The sequence below is a fragment of the Palaemon carinicauda genome, chromosome 9, assembly GCF_036898095.1.
Source record: "Palaemon carinicauda isolate YSFRI2023 chromosome 9, ASM3689809v2, whole genome shotgun sequence".
Classification (NCBI taxonomy): domain Eukaryota; kingdom Metazoa; phylum Arthropoda; class Malacostraca; order Decapoda; family Palaemonidae; genus Palaemon; species Palaemon carinicauda.
Genome location: NC_090733.1, coordinates 73,185,084 through 73,210,860, shown reverse-complemented (window position 1 = coordinate 73,210,860; position 25,777 = coordinate 73,185,084). Strand labels below are relative to the sequence as shown.

Sequence of the window (25,777 nt, the reverse complement as noted above, 5' to 3'; positions counted from 1 at the left end):
GCACAAAGGAAGATCCTTCACACTGAGCCGCTTCTGGGGCCCACGTGATGCTGCAAGTCTACGTATCTCCAGTTTCATTGCAGCTTCCTTCTCATCATTCTTTGAATTTGTTGGATCATCTCAACAATGGAAGAAAGAATCCTTCCCAGTTCATCTGGGATAGCAGACGATGTAGAAGGAACAGGTTCTGGGTCCGGAACCGATGTAATTGACACTTCGTCGATTTCTTGCTCTTCTACTTGAGGAGCCTGGAACAGCTCCTCCTCCTGACCTTCTCCTAGAATGTCCTTCTCAGTAGACTCTGACACCTCCGACATCCTATCGTCCAATTGCATGTCTTGAAGGGCGGCCGAGACTTCAGAATCTACCGGATTCTGGGCAGATGGCATCTCCACCTGAGGCTGGGGGATGATTGCATCAGCCGATGCTTTAGGGAAAAGGTAGGCCCTCATCTTCTCATTTGGAAGGTAGGGGCCTGAGGTGTTTTTCTGAAAACCCCTCACCCAGGATCGTAACGTTTCCCTGGCAGCATCCCTTGACTCCGTTGACTTAGGGTCGTCAAAAGCCTCGGTAATCAGGTTAGAACAAACTGTACAAACCTGAGGGTCCCAATAGCGGAGATCACCTCTGGAGGCTGCACATGCTGCGTGCCTCCTGCAATATTGATGTCCACAGAAGTTCTTACTGCGGACATTACAGAACATACTCCCGCACTTCGCATTGTCCTCCTGTAAAGAGAAGAAAAATCCATGAGTATCAAGTGAAGGCTTTCACTTATATTGAGACATTTAGCTTATATAGAAAAGCTATAAAAGAAAGAAGGAAAGACACATACTTGTATTTCCTGTCCAGTCGATTGCTGAAACCTCCCGAGATATTAAAACTAAGGTTAATTCTATTCTAGAATACCTTATGTAATTCCCTAAATGGAAATTTAAGGTGTAGTTCACACCTTGAGATAAAGTTTTAATATACGGGATAGAAAGAATACAGAAAGAACTTACTTTCTATATGTTGTACGGTCTCAACAAAAGGCTGTACAAGATAACATTAAGTATGATGAAGAACTATAGTGTTATCACAAGCTCTGTACAGCAGTTTCTGCTAATGCAGTGTGTACTACACTACGAATACAGCAACTACTGTACATCGAATGCAGTTGTGTTGGCTAGCATACGCTGGTACGTGCCAGCATTTGCCTGCACGTGCCGGCTGGCATCTACCCCTGTATAGTTCAAAGATATACTATCTTTAACTAATAGGCAGCAGCCCACTGATTCGTAACTGTGTGCCGGCCGGCAATCATTGCCAGCTGACGGCTGAAAACACTAATACCCGGCTGCCGGCCGCTAATCGTAGTGGCCAGCAGAATCGGGCTGTGTTCCCACTGCCGGCAGGCAAAGGTAATAAAACCCGTGCCCGCCGACAGTAGCCAAGAACCAGAGAACCTCCACCTGCCCGGCTGTCGGCTGTTAAGCCGGCAGCCGGGTTAGGGGTGTAACACAATAGTCAGAGAAACAGTATGGATGTAAGGTTATAAGGCGGCATTGCCATACGACCTTCCATTCAAAAAGAGTGAACTTATGGAAGGGGAGAATGTAGCCTTCAGGCTTCCAAAGAATCCATAGCCTGCCGGGCTCTATCGGCAGACATGGAAGGGAGACCAAGGGAGGTCTGGGGTTCACTCTGCAAAGAGTAAAGGGTCTCTTGCCAGCCGGCAGAGAGCTGAGCGTGACCTCCATCATAACCTATACTAGGTACGGAAGTAGGACTGCGGCCAAAAGAAAAAAAAAAGAAAGAGAGGTGGGGAAGGGATAAGGGTCCTATAGACTTCATTCTAGCAGGAGACACACTCAGCCGTTAGGGATGCTTATCCTAACCAAGAGTTGTCTATTAGGGAGGAAGACTGGCAATACTTGCTAACCTCCTCTCAACCAGAACAAAGTTAGGTGAAGTTATTTCGCCGGGCAACAGAGAAAACTCATTCTCCAGCCCGAGAAAAAAACACAGGACAGTCTGCTAGGCCACTAGGGGAAGGAATCATCTCTTGCAGAATCCTTCCAACATGGACTAGGGAAGCAAAGCTTTCTGTGTCTGCCCCTAACCTAGCAAAGGAGACTCATTTTCTATGCTAGGAAGAAGAAGACCACAGACTAGAAACTCTGATGTTCTGCCCTAACCCAAAAAACCAGTCACTCTGGTTATCAGGTCAGGACAGACATATCCTAGAATAGTTATACCTGAATTATTATACAGATAGAACCACTAGGATTAAGCCGAAGGCTCACAGAGGGAGAGAGGGGTTGAACTTAGCCTCCGGAGGAGAAAAGAACAATCGGGGATGTGCGAAAGTATACTACTGTACCTAGAATACTAGACTAGGTAAGATGAGAATCGATTACCTAAATCACCAAAACTCTCTCATATACAATCTTGGAAAAACATTCAACAATATCTTACATGTATAAAATATTTGCCTATAGCTTCAATAATATAACATTCGGAAAAACTTACATCATGCATGAAAGTACTAGTGCCAAACGTCTAGGCTACGAAGCCTCACGAAGGGCAAGATCGGTACCTCGACCCGTGTCGAAATCACCGAGCTAAAACTGACAGTATAATATAAGCATTCCTAGCGGAGCTAAATAGCTAAATTATTAAAGCGTAACAAACCAGGAACGTTGCTCCAGCTAACTAAATGACCCATAAGAGCGAGCGATAGCATCCAGGATGCCTCCGGTAGGCAACAGCTCTTGTTTACGTTAAAATCACTTTTGATTTAATTCAAAACGACAAGAGCTTACATTTATACATAGTGAAGATAATACTCAACTTCCTAGAGGCAGAAGAAGCCGGAGAAGTCATCAAAATGTTGAAATAAATCCAAAATAACGAGAGAACACAAGGGAAAACACCGAGTAGTAGAGCTACACGAAAAGGAATAAAGAGGGCGCTACCGCCTTCATCAGATACACACTGGAAACGGAATAGGAGAGATGCCTTATGAGCGGCTCTCTTTTCATTCTCTTTTCAGATTCTTGTCACTATACCCCCTCGAAGCGTTAATACTGTTCGGGGCGAAGATAGCTATGTGACGTGTCAAGAACACGTCCTCTGATATTATGCGATATCCCTGTGAGATTATTTAGGGATATTCGCTCCAGGAGTTAGAATTCTGGATACCTTAAGGTAAAATTCTCTGGGAATATCACTGGAGTCAAATATACCCTAGAAAGCTACCTAATAGGAACTTCCATCAGGACGACATGGCCTGAGCCCAAATATATATATATATATATATATATATATATATATATACACATATATATATATGTATATATATATATATATATATATATATATATATATATATATATATATATATACATATATATATATATATATATATGTGTGTGTGTGTGAGTGTGCATATATATATATATACATATAGACTTATTTATTTACTCCGACACACATGCACACACGCATAAACACACACACATACACACACACACACACACACACACATATATATATATATATATATATATATATATATATATATATATATATATATATATATATATATATAAAGTTTATGTGAGTTTATTTCTCTGTGTGCTTACTCTTTAATCTTGACTATACTATACGTTTGATAGTGCAGCTAAAGGTAGCACAAAACTGCAGCAAGCAAACAATAAACAATGAGGAGAACCGGATTTCTACCCAGCGACCTTGATAAGTTACCGGGGCAAGATGGCTGTCGTCTAGCCTACACGTATGCCGGGTCGGTTCACGTGGCATCTGTTGTATGATATCTATGATCAGAAGCTATTGACAAAGATAAAATAAAAATTATCTGTTATGCAAAATTCAATAAACAATAAATATTAATCAGATAGAATCCTTCAAGAAAGCTAAACTTAAAATAAATTATGGGAGTCAACAATATAAACGCCGACCAAGGATAAAGTACTGTAGAATATTTATTGAGAAATTCAGTTAAACCTATTTAACACAAAAATAGCAAGATAAATAAATTAGTCTCTTTTTCTCATCGGGTTTCCGTTTTCTTTATCATTCAGTTTTATCCTCCGGCAGACCAAGGAATAGGAGTTGGTGAACATACGTAAGCTTACCTGTAAAGTGGCCAAATAAGATATTAGAATAGTTATATCTAGCTATTTTCAGTTAAAAGTTCCATGAAGTAATCTCTTTTATGCCATTCTTATCAATAACATCGTCTTCCTAGAATACTTCTTTCTCTCTCTGGCATATAATAAAATAACCAAGCTAGCCTATGCATGTAAATACTTGTTTAGCAGAAAAAAAATGTAAAATGTTAAATGAACTATATAAATATCTAACTGTAGCTAAGCGTCTTCTCTCTCTTCATTACTCAATATGAAAGTAAAAAAACTCACGTAATATTCCGTCGACTTTCTTGACAATATCTTGTCTATGTATGGTGAAATAGTAAACCGGAAGTCCCGTCAACACCACCCCAACTGCTGCGCCAGCTTCTATAGGATTCTCCACCAAAGGCATAACCATTAAGAATAAACATGCCAGGGAGAAGATGATAGGCAGACCTAACCAAACCTGTGGGAATAAATCTAAATAACATAAGCAGGAATGAGAAGGAAGACAACACGTCCAAACTATGTAAAGCAAATGAAGACAAGACTTACAAGGCAGAGTGAGCGAGTAAAATCCTCTATTCCCCTCATACCTTAAATGGCCTCTGCCGGTCAGGCTGCTTATAACGGAACCAGAAGAGGGCACACATGCAGGCAAACTGAGTTGCTGTCATAGCAAACGTTGAGTAGTTGATGAGAAGGCCTATGTCTGATGTGAAGAACATCATTAAGCTTAAAAGAGCCTGCAAAAGATAAGGTTAAATGTCAAAAGATCCAACACACTGATGCAAACGTGCTCACGCACAAATATATGTTTATAAAATGTTAGTGGCGTTAAAAAGAATCAGAGATAGCATCTCTCCGGACAAACTGTTCTTCAGAAAGTTTTCAGAATAGCTGCATTTATGTTTCTCCATTTATTATTTGATGTTGACCTGTGTTTTGAATCACTTTGTGGCCCTTAATCAGGACTATATAGTAGTTCTTTCACACTCATCACCCATTTCAGGCCACATGCAAGTAGCAAATACTATTCCCGGGCATCAATAAATTTTATTGGAAAGGGATGAAGAAAAATAGAGAATCATATATAAAAAGTTGCTATCTGTGTAACTCTGTTAAATTCCAAAAGTAAAATGTCCCACCTGCACGAATTTAGCTTGGTGTTCAGAAAAAAATTAAGTAGAGTACATAATGATTTAAGAGCTATGAGGTATGCAAATTAATTTTATCAATTACAGAATAACTCCAAGAACAAACACTGTTGTATGTAACTAAAACAATATCTTTCTTACATTTAGAATAACTGCTGGCACAGGAGTGAAGTAATTTGCATGAATCAGAGAATATGCTTCTGGGAATTGTCCCCGGCGAGCTCCTACAAAAATCAGACGAGACTGGGTGTATACAATGCCATTCATTGATCCAAAAGTAGAGCACATGACGAACACTGGCATCATCCAGGCCATAACTCCTAGTGTTTGACTGGCAAAAGTCTGTATAAGAAGAAAAATATATGTTAGCTTTTTATTACCTGTACATTGTTCAAGTAATATGAATCGTCAACCCTTCGTCAAAGTGCTTATTATAGTGATGATTGATTATATATGATGAGTAGCTTAGTATCCTTTGAGCACTGTGATTCTGATAGAAAAATTTAATGAAATGGTATAGCACAGAACTGTGTCCGATGTACCACCATTACATCTTATGGTTATTTTTAAAAGTTTGTTTCCTCTCATGTTCTTTGTGCCAAGATCTAACAAAATTGGAAGAGTTGGTTTATAAAAGCCATCTTCAAAATAGTTCTAGACATATAGACACAATTCAGTGGTCTAGGTAATAAGATTTACCTGTCAAACTTACCATAGCAACTGCATTGGATGAAAGCATTTCTGATGGAGAAAGAACTGCAAGATAAGCTATGTTGGCCAGCACATAAACGATTGTCACGAGAGTAGTTGAGATCATGATGGATAAGGGGATATTCCTAAAATGGAAAAAGATAAGGGCACTATTCTTTGAACAAGAATTTATAAAATAACATCTACAACACTTGAAATGTAAAAAGAGATGGAGAGAGAGGCCACAGACTGAATATAAGGAATTCCTGCCTATACATAATAGCTAATAAAGCCTCTTCCACACTATGGACAAATATATGGCAGGTAGACACATTTACCAATTTTGTGGTATGGATGTCGATCACGATTGTTGATGGCATCATAGATGAGGAAAACAAGGGCAAACCATCAAAGTGCCCATTCCTGTTGTTGAGGCACTGGATGGGCGCCTGATTAGGGACCACATTGCCTATCATCTCTAGCTGCCCGGCATCTGGTCCAAGTCCTAGGTTAGCCTGACTGTGCTTACTGCTTACCTGGGACTGTTTGATCTAATAATACCGTTTCAAAGTGAGAGAATTACGACCAATCAGAGTACAAGCCCTGCATTTGCCTCTCGTGTAGGAGGGCATTTAGTTTTGTGAAGACAGAGACAAACCTCCTTTACACTCGTGTGCTACAGCTCACTCTCCGTAACTTGGAACTAGTTTAGTAAGTAGCTTCCACTAGAGACTAATAACAGTCTACGACTAGTTGTGGAACAGTCGGCGACTGGTTTACAATAGCTCACCATCTACCGTTGATAGGCCGGGTGTCTAGTCATGGAGAAGGTCAGTTATGTATAATCCAATGGCTTAGCATCAATTGATACATTCTGAATTCTTCATTTCATACTCCTTATAAGGCTTTAAGCGACATGTTTTAGTATTTTAAATTTTGGTCTACAAACCAAACAAATCATAAAATCAACTTCCCCAAGTTTCAACTATTTGTAGTATTCAAATATGATTAATAACAATAATTCTTTTATTGGTAACAATCACATGGAACAAATATTTTGGATTCAAACACAACAACTAAGAGATTGTTTCATCATCTATAATCCTAAAATGATGCTTGGGGTAATTCTTTTTTACATGTTGTCAGTTATCTACACCAGTAGATATTTTGTAACTAAAAATTGCTATGTTAGCAATACTGGCACACTTTAGCCTCGCAAAAGAGCTTTGGGTTAGAGTGATTAGGTGATATTTCATATAGTAAATAGACATTTTTTATAGACTTACCTTCCTGGGTTTTTCAGTTCTTCCACAACATAGTATAGACTCTCCCTGGAAAAATGAAATATAATTAGATGCAAACAAGTTACAGATATATGTGTATGTGTGTATAGATACGTGCACTTACACACACACACACACACACACACACACACACACACATATATATATATATATATATATATATATACATATTTATGTGTGTGTATTTATGTATGCATACACCCTAGAAATATTTGTGTGTGTAAAACGTTGCATGTTAACTGGAGTAAATTCAACTACCTATACCAGTTAATTCGCACAAAACTTTATTTCTGCTAAAGATAAACGCAAGAGTTTACACTTACCATCCTGAATATGAAAAGAGGGACTGATAGAATGCAGTGGCAATGGCCCCAGCACTCCAGTTGCTGTTCAGAAGTGGATAGCGGTAGTTCTCGACGTGTCCCCAGAGGAGATGGAGTACCCCAGCCACTATGATCACTAATAGCGCCAAGAGCTTCGTAGCTGTAAATACATTCTGTACTGAAGCGACCCACTTTACGTTGACGCAATTCACCCATGATAGAAGACCTGCAAGGGAAAACTTTCAAAGCAAATCTTCCTCCATTCATTTTTAGCAGAATTTGTGTATAATCTTGAAGCAACGATTATTTACACTGATTTATACATGTTCAGTTGGACACCGGAGTTCCTGTCACACCTCGTTCAAAGGAGTGCACCCTATCACGCACTTAATTGGCTGAGAGTAACCAAACAGATAGTGTAGGAAATGTCAGAAGTGGTGGCCGGAGTTTGATACAAGAACTTGCCATGCAGTAAAGGTGTGACTGGGTGCACTTCTCCAAAGCAAGATGTACCAAATATTCTTGCGTTCAACTGTACATGCAAGTATGTCAGTATTGTTGAAGGTTATGTAATTATTGCCAACAAGATTAATTACTAACAAATATTTGTTAAACACTCATGCTTTACATTCACGTATATATATATATATATATATATATATATATATATATATATATATATATATATATATATATATATATATATATATATATATATATATATATATACATATATACAGTATATATAATAATAATAATAATAATAATAATAATAATAATAATAATAATAATAAGGATAAGAATAGGGAAGTGGGGAATATGGGGAAAGGAAGAGTACCCCTGGATACTATCCACTTTATAGCTCCATGGCAGGTACTCGGGATGGGAAAGAATAAGGAAAAGGGGAGAAAGAGAAGTACAGGAGAAGAATAAAAGAGAGGGGTAGACCCTTTTGCGATATTAGGGATTTAGGTTTGCTATATATATATATATATATATATATATATATATATATATATATATATATATATATATATATATATATATATATATGAACATATATCACAAGCACACGTGATTTTAATTAATGTAAATATCACCCACGAATGGCATTTAATACCGAATTCTATCTTGGGAATATATATCCACTTGGAATTCATTTTATGGTAACAGCTTCTGGCCGGGTGGGGATTCGAACCACCACCTGTACGGCTAGAACCCATGCTGGCAGGGACCCTACCGACTCAGCTATCAAGAGAGACTAAAAGTTTATGACAAGTCCCCCTACTTATTCCTGTCGAATTCAGGAATCTGTTCATAGACTTGAAATAAACCCATCTCCACCATGATAGCTGAATTGTGAGTTTGCAACACGTGGTTATTTTAATGAACATATATCACAAGCACACGTGATTTTAATTAATGTAAATATCACCCACGAATGGCATTTAATACCGAATTCTATCTTGGGAATATATATCCACTTGGAATTCATTTGAATTCGACAGGAATAAGTAGGGGGACTTGTCATAAACTTTTAGTCTCTCTTGATAGCTGAGTCGGTAGGGTCCCTGCCAGCATGGGTTCTAGCCGTACAGGTGGTGGTTCGAATCCCCACCCGGCCAGAAGCTGTTACCATAAAATGAATTCCAAGTGGATATATATTCCCAAGATAGAATTCGGTATTAAATGCCATTCGTGGGTGATATTTACATTAATTAAAATCACGTGTGCTTGTGATATATGTTCATTAAAATAACCACGTGTTGCAAACTCACAATTCAGCTATCATGGTGGAGATGGGTTTATTTCAAGTCTATGAACAGATTCCTGAATTCGACAGGAATAAGTAGGGGACTTGTCATAAACTTTTAGTCTCTCTTGATAGCTGAGTCGGTAGGGTCCCTGCCAGCATGAGTTCTAGCCGTACAGGTGGTGGTTCGAATCCCCACCCGGCCAGAAGCTGTTACCATAAAATGAATTCCAAGTGGATATATATTCCCAAGATAGAATTCGGTATTAAATGCCATTCGTGGGTGATATTTACATTAATTAAAATCACGTGTGCTTGTGATATATGTTCATTAAAATAACCACGTGTTGCAAACTCACAATTCAGCTATCATGGTGGAGATGGGTTTATTTCAAGTCTATGAACAGATTCCTGAATTCGACAGGAATAAGTAGGGGGACTTGTCATAAACTTTTAGTCTCTCTTGATAGCTGAGTCGGTAGGGTCCCTGCCAGCATGGGTTCTAGCCGTACAGGTGGTGGTTCGAATCCCCACCCGGCCAGAAGCTGTTACCATAAAATGAATTCCAAGTGGATATATATTCCCAAGATAGAATTCGGTATTAAATGCCATTCGTGGGTGATATTTACATTAATTAAAATCACGTGTGCTTGTGATATATGTTTATTAAAATAACCACGTGTTGCAAACTCACAATTCAGCTATCATGGTGGAGATGGGTTTATTTCAAGTCTATGAACAGATTCCTGAATTCGACAGGAATAAGTAGGGGGACTTGTCATAAACTTTTAGTCTCTCTTGATAGCTGAGTCGGTAGGGTCCCTGCCAGCATGGGTTCTAGCCGTACAGGTGGTGGTTCGAATCCCCACCCGGCCAGAAGCTGTTACCATAAAATGAATTCCAAGTGGATATATATTCCCAAGATAGAATTCGGTATTAAATGCCATTCGTGGGTGATATTTACATTAATTAAAATCACGTGTGCTTGTGATATATGTTTATTAAAATAACCACGTGTTGCAAACTCACAATTCAGCTATCATGGTGGAGATGGGTTTATTTCAAGTCTATGAACAGATTCCTGAATTCGACAGGAATAAGTAGGGGGACTTGTCATAAACTTTTAGTCTCTCTTGATAGCTGAGTCGGTAGGGTCCCTGCCAGCATGGGTTCTAGCCGTACAGGTGGTGGTTCGAATCCCCACCCGGCCAGAAGCTGTTACCATAAAATGAATTCCAAGTGGATATATATTCCCAAGATAGAATTCGGTATTAAATGCCATTCGTGGGTGATATTTACATATATATATATATATATATATATATATATATATATATATATATATATGTATATATATATATATATATATATATATATATATATATATATATATATATATATATATATATATATACAGTATGTAAGTGTAAATATCAACCACAAATGGAATTCAATATTGAAGTCTACTTGGGAATATAGATTCACTAAAAATTAATTCATGATAAATTATTCTAAACTGGGAAGGGACTCCAGCACATCCCTCTGAGTCGAAAAATTCCCATCAGTAGACACTACCAATGAGACATCAAAACATAAGTAAGTTCATTCTTAGGCCAATGCACATATTCTTTTCGAATTTAGGAATCTTTAATTAGACTTGAAATCAACCCTCTCCAGAGAGAGAGAGAGAGAGAGAGAGAGAGAGAGAGAGAGAGAGAGAGCAAACAAAACTCGAGACATTAAGCATGTAGCCTACTATGAACAAACATTTATAGTGCAACATAGTACCTTACTTACAAATGAGAGAGGCTGCAATTAGCCTTGCAGCGACGTCAGGAATTTGATTACACTCGAAGAAGGGCTGAAGGAGGTAATTGGAAAAGGTTAGGGCGACCACAGCACACCCAGCGGCGTTCCTGATCACAGCAGTAACCCACATGTAGAGGAAGGCGGGCAGGGCGCCAAAGGCTTCGTAAAGGTAACTGTACATACCGCCACTCTCGGGAATCATTGTACCTGGTGAAGAAACCAGTTGAAGAAATTTGGAGTAATCTACAATTCAAAGGTCACTCATGAATGGCAGAGGCAAGGGACAGTGACAGTGCTCTAGACTGACTATATATACATATTATCAGAGCCAAAGCTCCACCTAAGCTAAAACTAGGAAGGGCCAGGTAATGGTTGCTGATGATCTATAGGCTTCACCAAATCCCCTATTCTTAGCTAACAAGGATTGTCAGGATGCAGACACTACAAAGAAGCTATCGAGTTTGAGCAGGGCTCAAACCTCAGTTCGGCATATTGCCAGGCAGGGAGGTTTCCAATAGGTTACCATAATCCTGTAGTGAAAAAGGTTCTAGCTATCTTGCCCCAGAGTCCTGTAACCTACTTCATATATATCTAAAAATAGTGTTTTATTCATTTAAAACTTTGAAATATACAAAGACATCAGGGGATTGCTATTGAAAACTTTACATTAAAACCATTACTTGCGCTTGAATATCCCCCCCAGAATATATATATATATATATATATATATATATATATATATATATATATATATATATATATATATATATATATATATATATATATATATATATATATATATCTTTTATTATTTATTTTATATTGATAACGCATTAAAAGGCAAAATTAAACTGTTTTCTAAAACCTAATTCATCACCACAATCAGCAAATCACATTTTTTTTAGGAATAGAATTTATCCCAGATTTTTTTTTCTTTTTAAAGATATTAATTTATTTGTTACAGTATGTATGTAGTGGTATGGAACGTTACACGTTATGTTGATTCATAGCCAGCCTTATGACTTTTCCTATACGTCGTCCTTAAATTTGGGAATGAACTCTTCATAAATCTGATATATTCATAGTTATCATTATCGATTCATTGTCGATTAGAAAATGTTCCCAACCCTTTGATTGTTTTTCTTAATTTTTATTATCATGATTACTAGCTAAGCTACAATCCTAGTTAGACAATCAGGATGCTATAAGCCCAAGGGTCCCTGCAGGGAAAATAGCCCAGTCAGGAAAGGAAGCAGATAGAACAGTGTGCCTGAGTGTACCCTCAAGCAATAGAATTCTAACCCAAGACAGTGAAAGACCATAATATAGAGACTATAACGATGAACTTACTCAATTCTACGAAGGAGAGAGCCCCCACCATTGAAACGATGCCTGACACAGCCCACACAGCCAGTGAGAGCCCAACACTTCCTGTGTAAAAAATAACACCTTTTGGCGAGACAAATATCCCAGACCCAATCACAATGCCAACAATCATGGCCACTCCCTCTAGGAGTCCAAGTTCCTTCTTTAGTTTAACTGGTTCTTTTGAGTTTTGTTCTGCATTACGATTTTCATATTTTGACTTTGATTGAGTCGTGGTGTCACATGTCTTAGACTTAGTATCATGCTGTTCTTTTGAAGCAGGCCCTGGGGGTTTGTTGCTCCCAGACGATGATCCCTCAGACTTTCCTTTGATTTCACTGACTTCCTTTTGAGGAGGGGTGGAATCCTTGTCGGAGTCCATGGTCAGCTTTTAAGATGTGGGAAGAAGAATCTGTCAATATGATCTGAAAGAAAAGACTAAGAGTAAATCCATTTTGATATTCTCGTAGCAGGACCATTATCACATAAATTTGAGAAAAAGATAGTCATATTTTTTTTTGACGTCCTCATAAAATCTGTTTGTTGTGGTATATAATCATATTAAACATACATTTTTCTATTTAATTTTATTTCGGAGATGTTGCAGATATGTTTGGAACAACAATACTTTATAAGTAAATATGTGATCAGATTAAATTTTTTCCTATTTCAGCAATTATGAGTTATCCGAGAACAAAAGAAAAGAGGAGGGCATACAGCTTCCCCTACTCCCACACTACTAGCTAAAACTTGGAAAAGTCAACCAAATGAATTAGTGAATGGTGTATACAAAAAATAAGGAGAAACTCGTACATTACATGCACAGTGCATTTCCATAGGTTGGTAGGCTACACGTTACTATTAGCTATTAGTTTTTGTACATATCTCAGCCAAATACCATAAACATTTAGTATTATGTTACAAGGGTGAGGAGAAATGTGTATCAAGCTTAGCAGAGGAAAGGTGAAAATCTGAATATTATTTCCTGTCCAAAAATTCAAGGCATCCGTGAAAAGACATTAAGATATAAAAAAAGAAATTGAGACTACCTTCAAAACATAACATGTATTCTTCCCAGATTTGATAGATTTCATGTATAATTTATGTGCATGATAATCTTCTCATACTGTGTAGGTTCTACTTATTGTGCACACCATAAACTCTGGAAAAAAAGGAAACACTGCTCAAGAAGGACTAAAACAATCAAGTGGATATGTTTCTGGATATACCAAGAACTCTGAAGTGGAACCCATTTCAAACTCGGTCATTCTTAATGTTGAACTCGCAAAATATTTTGGTGAGGACTAAATCTCTTAATAGAGATGTAGCTAAAATTAGTGCATGAGGCATGAAGTTGAACCCTAACAAAGCTCAGTGTGATTGTAGCTTTCTCAGTAGGTCGAGGACAGTGGCTCATCAACATCTAGATCTCTGCATTGATATTTTTGTTAACCGTATACAACTTCTTTAAAATTTTATGCGTGGTTTTTTATTGCAAATTTACCTTTGAGAGACATTCGGTCAGTTTCTTCTTCAATTATACAAAATAAAAAAATGATTTTAGAGAAAGCCTTTGAAGGTTTTCAGGGATCAGTCTTCCCTCAGGAAATGTTTTAACTCTTTCATTCTACTCTGTTTCGAGTATTGTTTTCCTGTCTGGTCTTCAGCTGCTGAATCACATCTTGGGGTACCAGCAGAACTTATCCGCTATGTGGCTTTGTAGTAAAGGGAGATATTAATGCTGTCTTGACAGCCGACTGCCAACACTATCAGAAGCATAGGAACTTTTTTTTGGGGGGGGATTGGGGGTTAAAGTTTAAAAAGGCACCGATAGTGGTGGGGTGTCTAGGGGCCTCCACTAGAAAATATTTTTATAAAGAAACACCTTAGATGAGATTTCCTGGAATCTGACAGCAGATTGTAGCAATAAAATCATATTTTCTGGACGATTTTTATGTGACTAATTACATTTTGTACACAATAACTATCATAAAATACCTGTAGGCCTACTTGACAAATTTACCAAAAACGTAGTAACGTTATCAATTCTTTGCTAAAACTCATTCCCAATATCGATCAAGTTAGAGCTATATGTTTTCTAAACTTACAATGTTTTTACTTATGATTAATTACATCTATCATTTGTTTTTCAGTTTCAAATTTTATATTTGAATTTTTCAACGGTTTTTATACTTTTAATTCCATCTTTCTAATTTACAGAAGCCAATTATCTTTTTATTAATTGATTATTATGTTATTTGGCTTTGGTTCTAAACTTTGATGATAAGCTCTGAAGATGAAAATCTCACAAACAGAGTACTCCAAAGACTTAATAATACTGTATTGGTCACAAACACTCACACACACACACACACACACACACACACACACACACACACATATATATATATATATATATATATATATATATATATATATATATATATATATATATATATATATATATATATATATATATATATATATATATATAAAACATACACACACACACACACACACATATATATATATATATATATATATATATATATATATATATATATACAGTGGTACCTCTACATACGAATTTAATCCGTTCCACAACCGACTTCGGGTGTCGAAAATATTCGGATGTAGAAACGAATTTTCCCATAAGAATACATTGAAATAGGATTAATCCGTGGTTGAGCCCAAAAACCTATGATAACTCTTTAATAAATTACTACACATAATTACACATGACAATATGCACTCTAAATTAGATAATAGACATGTAAAAAAGAATAATTATCAAGAAATAATAAATAAGAAATGGGTTTTTAGAAAGTCCAGCGCAGGTGTCGGTCTTGCTACGCAGAGAGGAGACGGACGGGCGGCGAGGAGGTAGAGAGGGTGACTACGATGAACGTACACTACCGTAACTTATTCTAACTTACACTAAATGAACTTTAACTTAACTTAGCTTATTTATTTTTTTTTTTTATATTTTATATTTTAGAAAGTCCAGAGCAGGTGTCGGTCTTGCTATGCAGAGAGGAGACGGACGGGCGGCGAGGAGGTAGAGAGGGTGACTACGATAAACGTACACTACCGTAACTTATTCTAACTTACACTAGAGTGAACTTTAACCTAACTTAGCTTATTTATTTTTCTTATTTTTATATTTTATATTTTTTTTTACATTTTCTTTTTTTCTTTTTGATGATTAATTTTAATCACTTTCACTCTCTACACTTAAAATTGATTGAATTTTTTTCTCTTCACTTTTTGCCGTTTTCTTTGAACCACTTCCATCCTCTTCATCACGAGTTCGCTTCGTAGTTTTTTTAAAGAAGCTATCGATAGAAAGTTGCTTGGTACGGCTTTTCAAAATGTTTCGAAAATGAGTTAGGCAAACATCATCGAACTGCGCAACTACACGACAAACCTGCAATTTTTTTTGGATGGTATTTGTCGATGAAGTCGACCACGTATTGATATTTTCCTAACATCTCTTTTATTTGCGCCGAACCTAACACATGTTCTACCTCCTCGATCCCTTCCTCGTCATTACTCATGTGCTCAGACATAGCATGGAGTTCCTTGACCTCCTCTGTAGTAAGTCCGTCGTGATGTTCGGCGACGAGTTCCGTGATGTCATCTGTGTCGACCTCCAGACCCATGGACTTGCCAAGGGAGACGATTTTCTCTACGTCTTCCGCTGCACCCACCACGGGATCAGGTTCGGGGTCAAAACCCTCGAAATCTCGGGGAGAAACTGCATCAGGCCACAGCTTCTTCCAGGCAGAATTGAGGGTTCGTCGAGTTAATCCCACCCAAGCCTGATCTATGATCTTCAAGCAGTGCACGATGTTAAAGTGGCTTTTCTAAAATTCACGCAAAGTTAAGTTTGTGCTTTGCGTGACATTAAAGCACTTCTTGAATAGGTGCTTGGTGTAGAGCTTCTTGAAGTTCGAGATGACTTGCTGGTCCATGGGCTGGAGGATAGAGGTGGTATTCGGTGGAAGATACAGCACCTTTATGAACTTGAATTCTTCGAAGATATCATCTTCAAGTGCGGGGGGGGGGGGGGGGGGTGAGCAGGTGCATTGTCAAGGCATAGCAGGCACTTTAAAGGCAATTTCTGCTCATGAAGATACTTCTTCACAGAAGGACCGAAAACTTGTTAACCCATTGGACAAAGAACTGCCTAGTGACCCAGGCCTTCGAGTTGGATCCCCAGAAAACATGAAGCTGGTTCTTATCCACATTCTGTGCCTTAAAGGCCCTAGGGTTCTCCAAATGGTAAACCAGTAAGGGCTTGCCTTTAAAGTCCCCGCTAGCGTTGGCACATAGGGCAAGAGTCAACCGATCCTTCATTGGCTTATGCCCAGGCAATTTCTTCTCTTCGGCGGTGATGTAGGTTCGACTGGGCATTTTCTTCCAAAACAGCACGGTTTCATCACAATTGAACACCTGCTGCTCTACGTAGCCTTCTTCCTGCACGGTCCTTTCAAAGCTCTTCACAAAGTCAGCTGCAGCCTTTGTGTCCGCACTAGCAGCCTCTCCGTGGCGAACAACTGAATGAATCCCCGACCGTTTCTTAAATTTCTCAAACCAGCCACGAGATGCCTTGAAATCGTCTGAGGAAGGTTCGGTTGAACTCTCCCCAGCATCACCCCCAGAGCTCGCCTCCTTCAAGTCAGTGAAGATGGTGTGCGCCTTCTCGCAGATGATAGTTTCGGTGATGGTGTCGCCAACAATCTCTCTGTCCTTGATCCAGATTAGCAGAAGTCGTTCCATCTCTTCTATGACAGGGCTACGACGTTTTTAAATGATGGTGATCCCCTTAGAAGGTTTCACTGCTTTAATGGGTTCTTTCTGTTTCAAGATTGTCGAGATCGTCGACATATTTCGGCCATATTCTTTTGCAAGTTCACTCACGCGGATGCCACGCTCATGCTTTTCAATAATTTCTTGCTTTACTTCTAAAGAAAGCATTTCCTTCTTCCTTTTCTCACCACTACCACTTGCGAAACTAAGCCTTTTAGGACCCATGCTTTACGTAAAAAAACGTAAAAGGATGTACGTAAAAAATCACTATTAAAATACAGTTAATAGCAGAACGCACAGGGCACAACCACACGAAGCCGACGAGAAAAGAGGAATGACCCAAGCCACGGTAATTGAGGATCCCTCCGAGGTTGAAGTGCTGCCTTCTATCGGCGGAAATAAAAAATACATCCGGCGCTATGAGTACCATCTATGCATACGGGTATTGTTTACTTTGGGTGTCGAAAAAAAATTCGGGTGTAGAGTAGGAACGTGTTCGAATTGTACTTCGGGTGTCGAAAAATTCGGATACAACCGGTACGACGAAAATTGCTTACTTCGTGTGTCGAAATAAAATTCGGGTGTAGAGTCGAAAAATTGCTCGAATTTTACTTCGGATGTTGGAAAATTCGGATGTAGATATGTTCGTGTGTAGAGGTTCCACTGTATACATATATATACATTTATATATATATATATATATATATATATATATATATATATATACACACACATATATATATATGTATATATATATGTATATATATATATATATATATATATATATATATATATATCACACACACACACACACATATATATATGTATATATATATACATATATTTATATATATATATATATATATATATATATATATATATATATATATATATATATATATATATACACACACACACACACACACATATATATATATATATATATATATATATATATATGTATATATATATATATATATATATATATATATATATATATATATATATATATACACACACACACACACACACATATATATATATATATATATATATATATATATATACATATATTTATATATATATATATATATATATATATATATATATATATATATATATATATATACACACACACACACACACATATATATATATATATATATATGTACATATATTCTTGAAAAACTGGTCTAGCATAAGAGTAAATATTTTATTCATGTATTTCATTTGTGTATTTAAGAGATGTATAGCCAGCTCGTAAGGTGAATTCCACTCTCGTAGGTTTAAGTAACGTATGTAAATTACATAAGACTTTCGTCATTCATGCAATTGTATTTTCATTCAATTTAGTATATGTAAATTTACGTTATTTTTAAGAATCAACTTTTTATTTCCCGCAATTTTGTTACAAAGTCTTATGTAACCTCGTTTAGGTATGCTGTATGATACACGAGGGATTACGTCATCTTTATGTTTCTACGTGGTTAGAAAGTGCATGAAAATTCTCGAATTAGATTTACTCTTTTTTATTGTCACGAGAGGTAGGTGGGCAGAGTTAGCTGAGAGAGGGTTGTTTCCCAAGCATGGCTAGTACCCCTTTTTTGATTTACTACGTTGGCAACCTCACACCGCTAGACCATGCCCCCACGCTACAAGAATGATCTATTAGAAAATTCTAGAAGTATTAAGTCAAGATATATAGACCCTAGGAACGCATAAGCAGCAGAAGAGACCCAGCCTATCCCTTTGAAAGAGCCAAAGTTTGCCTGCCCTTAAGTGTGTTCTGTTAAACATAAATAAGTTTTTTACCTAATGTATATTGCGTATAATGTTGTTCAAATGTTGGTTAAATTTTTTTGGGGGGGATGTTAAATTAAGTGTAGTCTGTTAATGTAAGTACTTTTTTTTAACATAAATATTTGTAACTGCCCCTGTGAGATTTAGGTTAAATAGGGCAGTGTATTTATTTTGCTTAACTGTTCGGTAACCTCATGTGAACCAGTTATAAATATGTAAATTTCAGTATTGTATATTCAATAGAGTGTTAAAGTGTTAACTCTTTTCATTAATTGTCAAAATTAGATATCTTTATAAATCAATTCCAGTGAAACAAGTGATTGTATAATTTTCATAGAGTGACATTTTCTTGTCTTAGTCTAAGGTTTTGTTCAGATTTAATATATCAAGTGATTTAATTTTGGTTTTAATTCTTCTATAATATTGTTGAATTTTTAAAGAATATATATATATATATATATATATATATATATATATATATATATATATATATATATATATATATATTAAATATGTATTATTTCGATCACCAATATTTTTTATCAGTGCTTTGCTTGTAATCCCTGACTAAGAACTGAAGTAAGAGGTTGGTTTACAATATTTCAAGTTGAATAATCACTCAGTTTTTTTTTTTTTTAGTGTAATGTAAGAGACCTTTGGATATTTAGTGTTTATATATGTTGCCATCTGGGAGTTGCGTATTATTCTCAGAGCTCGGGTATTTTTCAAGTATAACAGATTTATATAAAAATAAGCAGGTGAGTTTGGAGCTTAGTCAATTTATGTAATTCTCCAGCCCTAATATATATATATATATATATATATATATATATATATATATATATATATATATATATATATATATATAATATGCATGTGTGTGTATGGTGTGTGTATGTGTGTGTAAGTATGTGTGTGTCTATAGCTATGGCGCTGATGCTCAACACACGAACTGATACTGTGATAAAACCTTGATGGAACTAAAAGAAATTCTTGAGAGAAATCTTGAAGTAGCAGGGAAGAAGAAAGACATGGTGGAACGGTAATTGCGCATTGTGCATTGCAACGTGGAGTAAAAGCATTATTTTATCGTCTCTTTGCATGTACCTACATATCTTAGATGCATGGCATAGGCTAAGGTGTATATGTAGTCTGGTTGGTTGACTAGATGTTTATAGTTTTAAAACTACATAACATATATTTTCTTGTGACATAGGCATTGTAAAATACATCCTTCCTTTTGGGTTTTCCATCTTTTGGCATATATTGACCAATGAATACTTTGAAAGTTATACATTTTATCTATCAGCCGCTAAAACTTTGTTGCAATTTAGAGATGCAAGAGATCAACATCTCAATATTGTGTTCAGCTTTGTCGTTTCAGTCTTCAATTTGACGACATTAATTCTGCCAAGCAATAGCTAGTGCTAGAGCTTTAAATGGTGTTACCTTGTGCTACAACTTATATGGACCTTCTTGGGGATCATCTCCAAAACTTCCTCCTTGTAACTAAATACCGCATACTGGACTTCTCGTCCTGTGAGAAATGTTATGACGATAAAATAGAGATGTTATATGACCAGAGGTAGGTTAGATGTTCTGTCAGTATGTATATTGCTTCAACCACGTAAGTACTTAAAAAAATTTCCGCAATGTCAATTATTCTATAAATTTTAGTTAAATATCCAAGGTAAGCATTTGTATAGAAGAAAATAAATTTATTTGATAATCGAGTTCATTATTTTTTTACCTCTGGCAATAAAAAACAGAAGATCCAAGGAGCAGTAAGCTATAGCATTCGTGGCTGCTGCGGTATGGACTGGAATGTTGAAATTGACCTGTCACAGAGTAGGCTAGACATGAGCGTCTCCCTTTACATGAGAGCCACCTAGTGGCGACTCAAATTTGCTGGTACCTTATTTGTTGGACAAAGACTTGCAGTTTATTAAATTTCTTATTCCTGATTTGGATGTTAATCTCTGGCTCTGTCATTCAGTTCTAACAGTCTTTCTCTCTGCATCATAAGGCTCAATGCTACACGGTATTCTAGACGTTATATTCCATATGTGACCAGATTACATCTTCGTAATCAGGCAGTTGAATCAGTAGAACTTCAGAAGTTCAAATTTTCTTAAAATGTTTTTATGTTAAACATGCTGACATAAGTCTCTCTTCATGCTTCCTATTACAATGATCCATACCTAGCAATAGTGTGCAACCAAAGATAATAATATTCCAAGTTGGACAATAAAATTAAAAAAGAAAATATTTTCAAGTGCCAAAGTTTTCCTATCAACACATCATTTTGTAATGTTTATCTATTGTTATTCCAACTTACTCTATCATGAGATAGTTATCAAAGTGCAATCATTATTTTTATTACTAGCTTAGCTACAATCCTAACAGGAAAAGTGGATGCTATAGGCCCAATGGCTCTGTAGCGCACGTGTATCACACACGCTCATACACTGTAACGGTATTTTTTTTTTTCTATATTAACATAATCGCTCTCTCCTCATACTGATAACCTGTTTTGGCCTGTCTGTTCTTGCAACATTGCGTTTGAATTTTTGTGCCGTTCTTGACTGGAATCGGTTGTATTTATACTCATGCTCTGTCCAAATAAAGTTAGTTGCATTTACTCCACTTATCAGTTAATACCTAACTTGCACATCTGCACATTGATGATCATCGGAGTGCCCAGCTCCCTCCCAACTTCCCCCGCACTGCTGTGTCTTACTGTTTAATAATGCCGCCCTCAGACACTAACTCTACTATCAACAACACACCCCTAAAACTACCATTCTTCGCCAGTGGAAAATGTTCACCTGGTTCCAGCGTGCTGAAGTCCATTTCCGCATCAAGGGCATGACTCAGTCAAGCACCAAAGCACATTAAGTTCTCGTGGCAATCCGCGATGATACTTTCCCAAAATCCCCAATTGGCTGTGTGAGCAAGGAGACACAAAAATATCATACGACACCCACAATTCATACCTCCTGGAGCAGTACTTGGCCTCGCCAGCCGCCCACATAGCAAAACTTTTACAGATCTCTCAACAACCATTGGAGAACCAAAAGACTTTGCTTGCTCTCAGGGAAATGACCAGTATCACCCATCTACACCCTGCTGCAGACGGTTCTCCTTGTGAAGTGAATCTACTGCATGCCCTTTGTGTACGACACCTACTCGAATCTGTACGCGCTGCCATTCCCAATGTTGATATTTTTTCTATGAAGGACCTGATGACCAGAGTCGCCACTCTAATGGACAGTCACTTCAGCACCTTCCAGTCCTCCATCAACGCCTCCACTCCTGACGAAGCTGCAAAAAGAACCGCCCACAACCCACCACTCGCTTACGCCCCAACCAATGACCTCTACAGACACTTCCTGATGCCCATCAGCCATTGTTATGCTACTACCACTCTAGATTCGGGGCTGTTGCAAAGAAATGTGTCAATGGTTTTCAATGGCCCAAAAACTTGTAAGTGGGCCATCCCTTTCGGTGTTGTCCTGCCTTGTCACTAATCTTTTCTTTTTACATGATGCAGGTATAGGCATGCAATTTTTGGTAGACACAGGTGCTTGCCATTCTCTTTCTGCCAAAGCCACTCTCCAGGACACGACGTAGTCGGTCTAAGTTTTCCGACATATGCCTGGTAGCTGCTAACAGATCCGCAATACACACCCACAGTTATGAAACACACACATTATCGTTTGGAACCGCCAAATATAATTGGAAGTTTCTTGTGGCTGACGTTACGTTGCCAATGCTCGGTGTGGACTTCCTCTCACATTTCCAACTCCTAGTTGATGTAGCTCACCGTCAGTTAGTCAACTTGGATTTGTACTCCTCAACACTTCTCCAACCCGCTACCTTCGACCTTGTTCTCTCCACATCAGCACACTTCCTCATGTCGTACCCAGAAGTTTTCCACCCAGAACTTCCTCACTAAACACAGTATTTATCACTATATCAAGACGATGGAGCCCCCAGTGTTTGCCAGGATCAAACGTCTGGCAGCCACTAAACTAATGTTTGCCAAAATAGAAGAAATGGGCCTTTGCCAAAATAGAAGAAATGGGCCTTTGCCAAAAGTCCTCAAGCCCATGGTCGTCACCCTTACACATTGCCCTGAAGAAAGATGGCTTTCTGCATCCGTGTGGGGATTACAGGTGCCTGAAATACAGACCGAACCGAATAACTACCCCTTCCCGAACATCGCCGATGTGACCTCCTACTTGCAGAAAATCAAGTTTTTCTCCACACTCGACCTCCTGAAATGGTATGATCAGGTGCCCATGAAGCCAGAAGACATCCCCAAAGACCACCATCACCACTCCCTTTGGTACAGACACCCTCAATTACTCCAGTTTTGGCCTTTGTAATGATGGGGCCACATTTCAACGTCTCATGGACGGCATCTTATGGGACTTCCCATTCTGTGCATGTTATGTGGACGACATACTTGTGTCCTCTTCCTCTAATTAGGAACACCTCCGTCACCTACACATTGCGTTCAACTACCTACACCAGAAAGACCTTGTAGTCCGGTACGACAAGTGTATCTTTGGTGCCAACGAAATATCGTTCTTAGGGCACCGCATCACTCCTGAAGTAGTCCACCCCCTCCCTGAGAAGGTAGTAGCCATTTAGAACTTCTCCACGTCCTTAACCGTCAAAGCACTGCAAGTATTCTTGGGCATGATCAACTTTTATCACTGTTTCCTGCCAGCCATTGCTGCTACTCTTGCCCCCTCTATGCCTCCTCCAAGGGCAAGTCAAAAGACCTGAAGTGGGGTTCCCATCAAGAAACGGCTTTCTGCAAAGCAAAGAAATCCCTATTACCCGCTGCTGCTCTTACTTTTCCCGTGCTTCATGCACCTCTCCTTTTCTCCACCAATGCAGCGATTGAGCAGGCGATCAATGGCTTGCCCCACCCATTGGCCTTCTTCAGTAGAAAATTGTCCAAGGCGGAATCTGGCACTCTACCTTTGACAGCGAATTTCTTGCAGTGCACTTGGCTGTCCATCACTTTCACCACTTCTTGGAGGGTATGCCTATTGTCATTTGCACAGACAACATGCCTCTGGTGCACGCCTTCACTCGACAGTCTGACGCCTGGTCCGCCCATCAACGTTGACGTCTCTCTGCCGTTGCTGAATACAATTGTACCCTCCCAAACATCTCTGGGAAAATGAATCCCGTTGCTGATGACCTGTCAAGAAACACATTGGCTGCCATTCACCTGGAATTTGATTACAGTACAGCGCCTTGGCAGAAGCCCAACAAAAAGATCCAGAGTACGAAGCATGTAGAACATCCTGCACATCTCTCTGTTGGGGAGACGTCCCTCTCAATGACTCCAACACTACCCTCCTCTATGACATCAGCACTGGTAGACCTAGACCGTGCATTCTTTTTCTATACGCCGATATGCTTGATTTCATTTGTGGCCTTTCACATCCCTCGCGCCGTTCTACTGCACAGATACTGAAGACAAAGTTCATTTGGCATGGCAATACTAAGAATTGGGTCCGCGCCTGTACTTCATGCCAAACCTCAAAAGTACATCGACACATGGATTCAGTAGAGGGTACCTTTCCTCAACCTCAGCGGTGCTTTGCACATATTCACGTCTATGTTTTAGGCCACCTACCCGCATCACAAGGACACCGTTACCTGTTTACCGTCATCGACCGCTCCACTCGTTGGCCTGTAACCATTCTCATGGAAACTGCAACGTCCAACTCATGTACATCTGCCTTACTCTCAAGATGGATAGCAAGATTTGCTATCACTGAGCATATTACTTCTGACAGGAGTACCACTTTCATCTATCAATTGTGGACATCATTAGCGAATCTCCTGTGAATCACCCTACATCAGACATGTACATCTGCCTTACTCTCAAGATGGATAGCAAGATTTGCTATCAATGAGCATATTACTTCTGACAGGAGTACCACTTTCATCTATCAACTGTGGACATCATTAGCGAATCTCCTGTGAATCACCCTACATCAGACAACCGCATACAACCCTGCTGCCAACGACATGGTTAAACATTTTCACCGCACATTCAAGGCAGCTTTGATGTCCTCCTGCAAGAACTCCAACTTATTTAAACAGCATCCCTGGCACCACCTGGAACTAAGGACCACTCATAAAGATGCCCTAGATGTCTCGGCAGCTGAAATAGTGTATGGCGACCTGATGGTCGTCCCTGCCATTTTTTTTTTTCCGTCTGCAACCTTCTCCGACAAATTCCAGCGTCTGCGTCACATTGTGAGAAAATTTAATTCATGTCGCCAAACTTACAAGCTCCAAGCTAAGAAACACATGCCGACAGATCTGCACTCAGCAACATATGTTTTCCTGCGAAACGACACTAGCAAGCCACCGTTTACGGCCCCTTACAAGGCCCTTTCCTTGTGATCTGTCGTACGCCGAAAGCATTCCTACTTAGCTTGCATGGCAAAACCTGCGTAAATCCTGCCAGATGACCCGCCTACAGTATACTTCTCCAGATCAGGGCACCATATTTCACATGAATGTCCTTTTCAGGTTGGAGAGCCATGTACCGCACGTGTATCACACATCCTCGTACACTGTTTCGCTA

General features: G+C 38.4%; 1 protein-coding gene across 2 annotated transcripts in view; it reads right to left on the bottom strand.

Moving 5' to 3' along the window:
- Window positions 1-3,955: 3,955 nt before the first annotated feature.
- LOC137646996 (Y+L amino acid transporter 2-like) overlaps window positions 3,956-25,777 on the bottom strand; it is a 25,246-nt gene continuing 3,424 nt past the window's right edge. The window contains exons 2-11 of one of the 2 annotated variants that reach the window (XM_068380087.1): window positions 13,590-13,702; window positions 12,526-12,965; window positions 11,164-11,382; window positions 7,614-7,839; window positions 7,273-7,317; window positions 6,009-6,132; window positions 5,438-5,638; window positions 4,736-4,885; window positions 4,428-4,605; window positions 3,956-4,142 (exon numbers count right to left, since the gene is read on the bottom strand). In XM_068380087.1, the coding sequence (XP_068236188.1) occupies window positions 4,081-4,142; window positions 4,428-4,605; window positions 4,736-4,885; window positions 5,438-5,638; window positions 6,009-6,132; window positions 7,273-7,317; window positions 7,614-7,839; window positions 11,164-11,382; window positions 12,526-12,922 (1,602 nt within the window). In that variant the 5' untranslated portion in view covers window positions 12,923-12,965; window positions 13,590-13,702 and the 3' untranslated portion in view covers window positions 3,956-4,080. The remainder of the gene's footprint in view (window positions 4,143-4,427; window positions 4,606-4,735; window positions 4,886-5,437; window positions 5,639-6,008; window positions 6,133-7,272; window positions 7,318-7,613; window positions 7,840-11,163; window positions 11,383-12,525; window positions 12,966-13,589; window positions 13,703-25,777) is intronic. The other variant, XM_068380086.1, reaches the window with a different exon arrangement.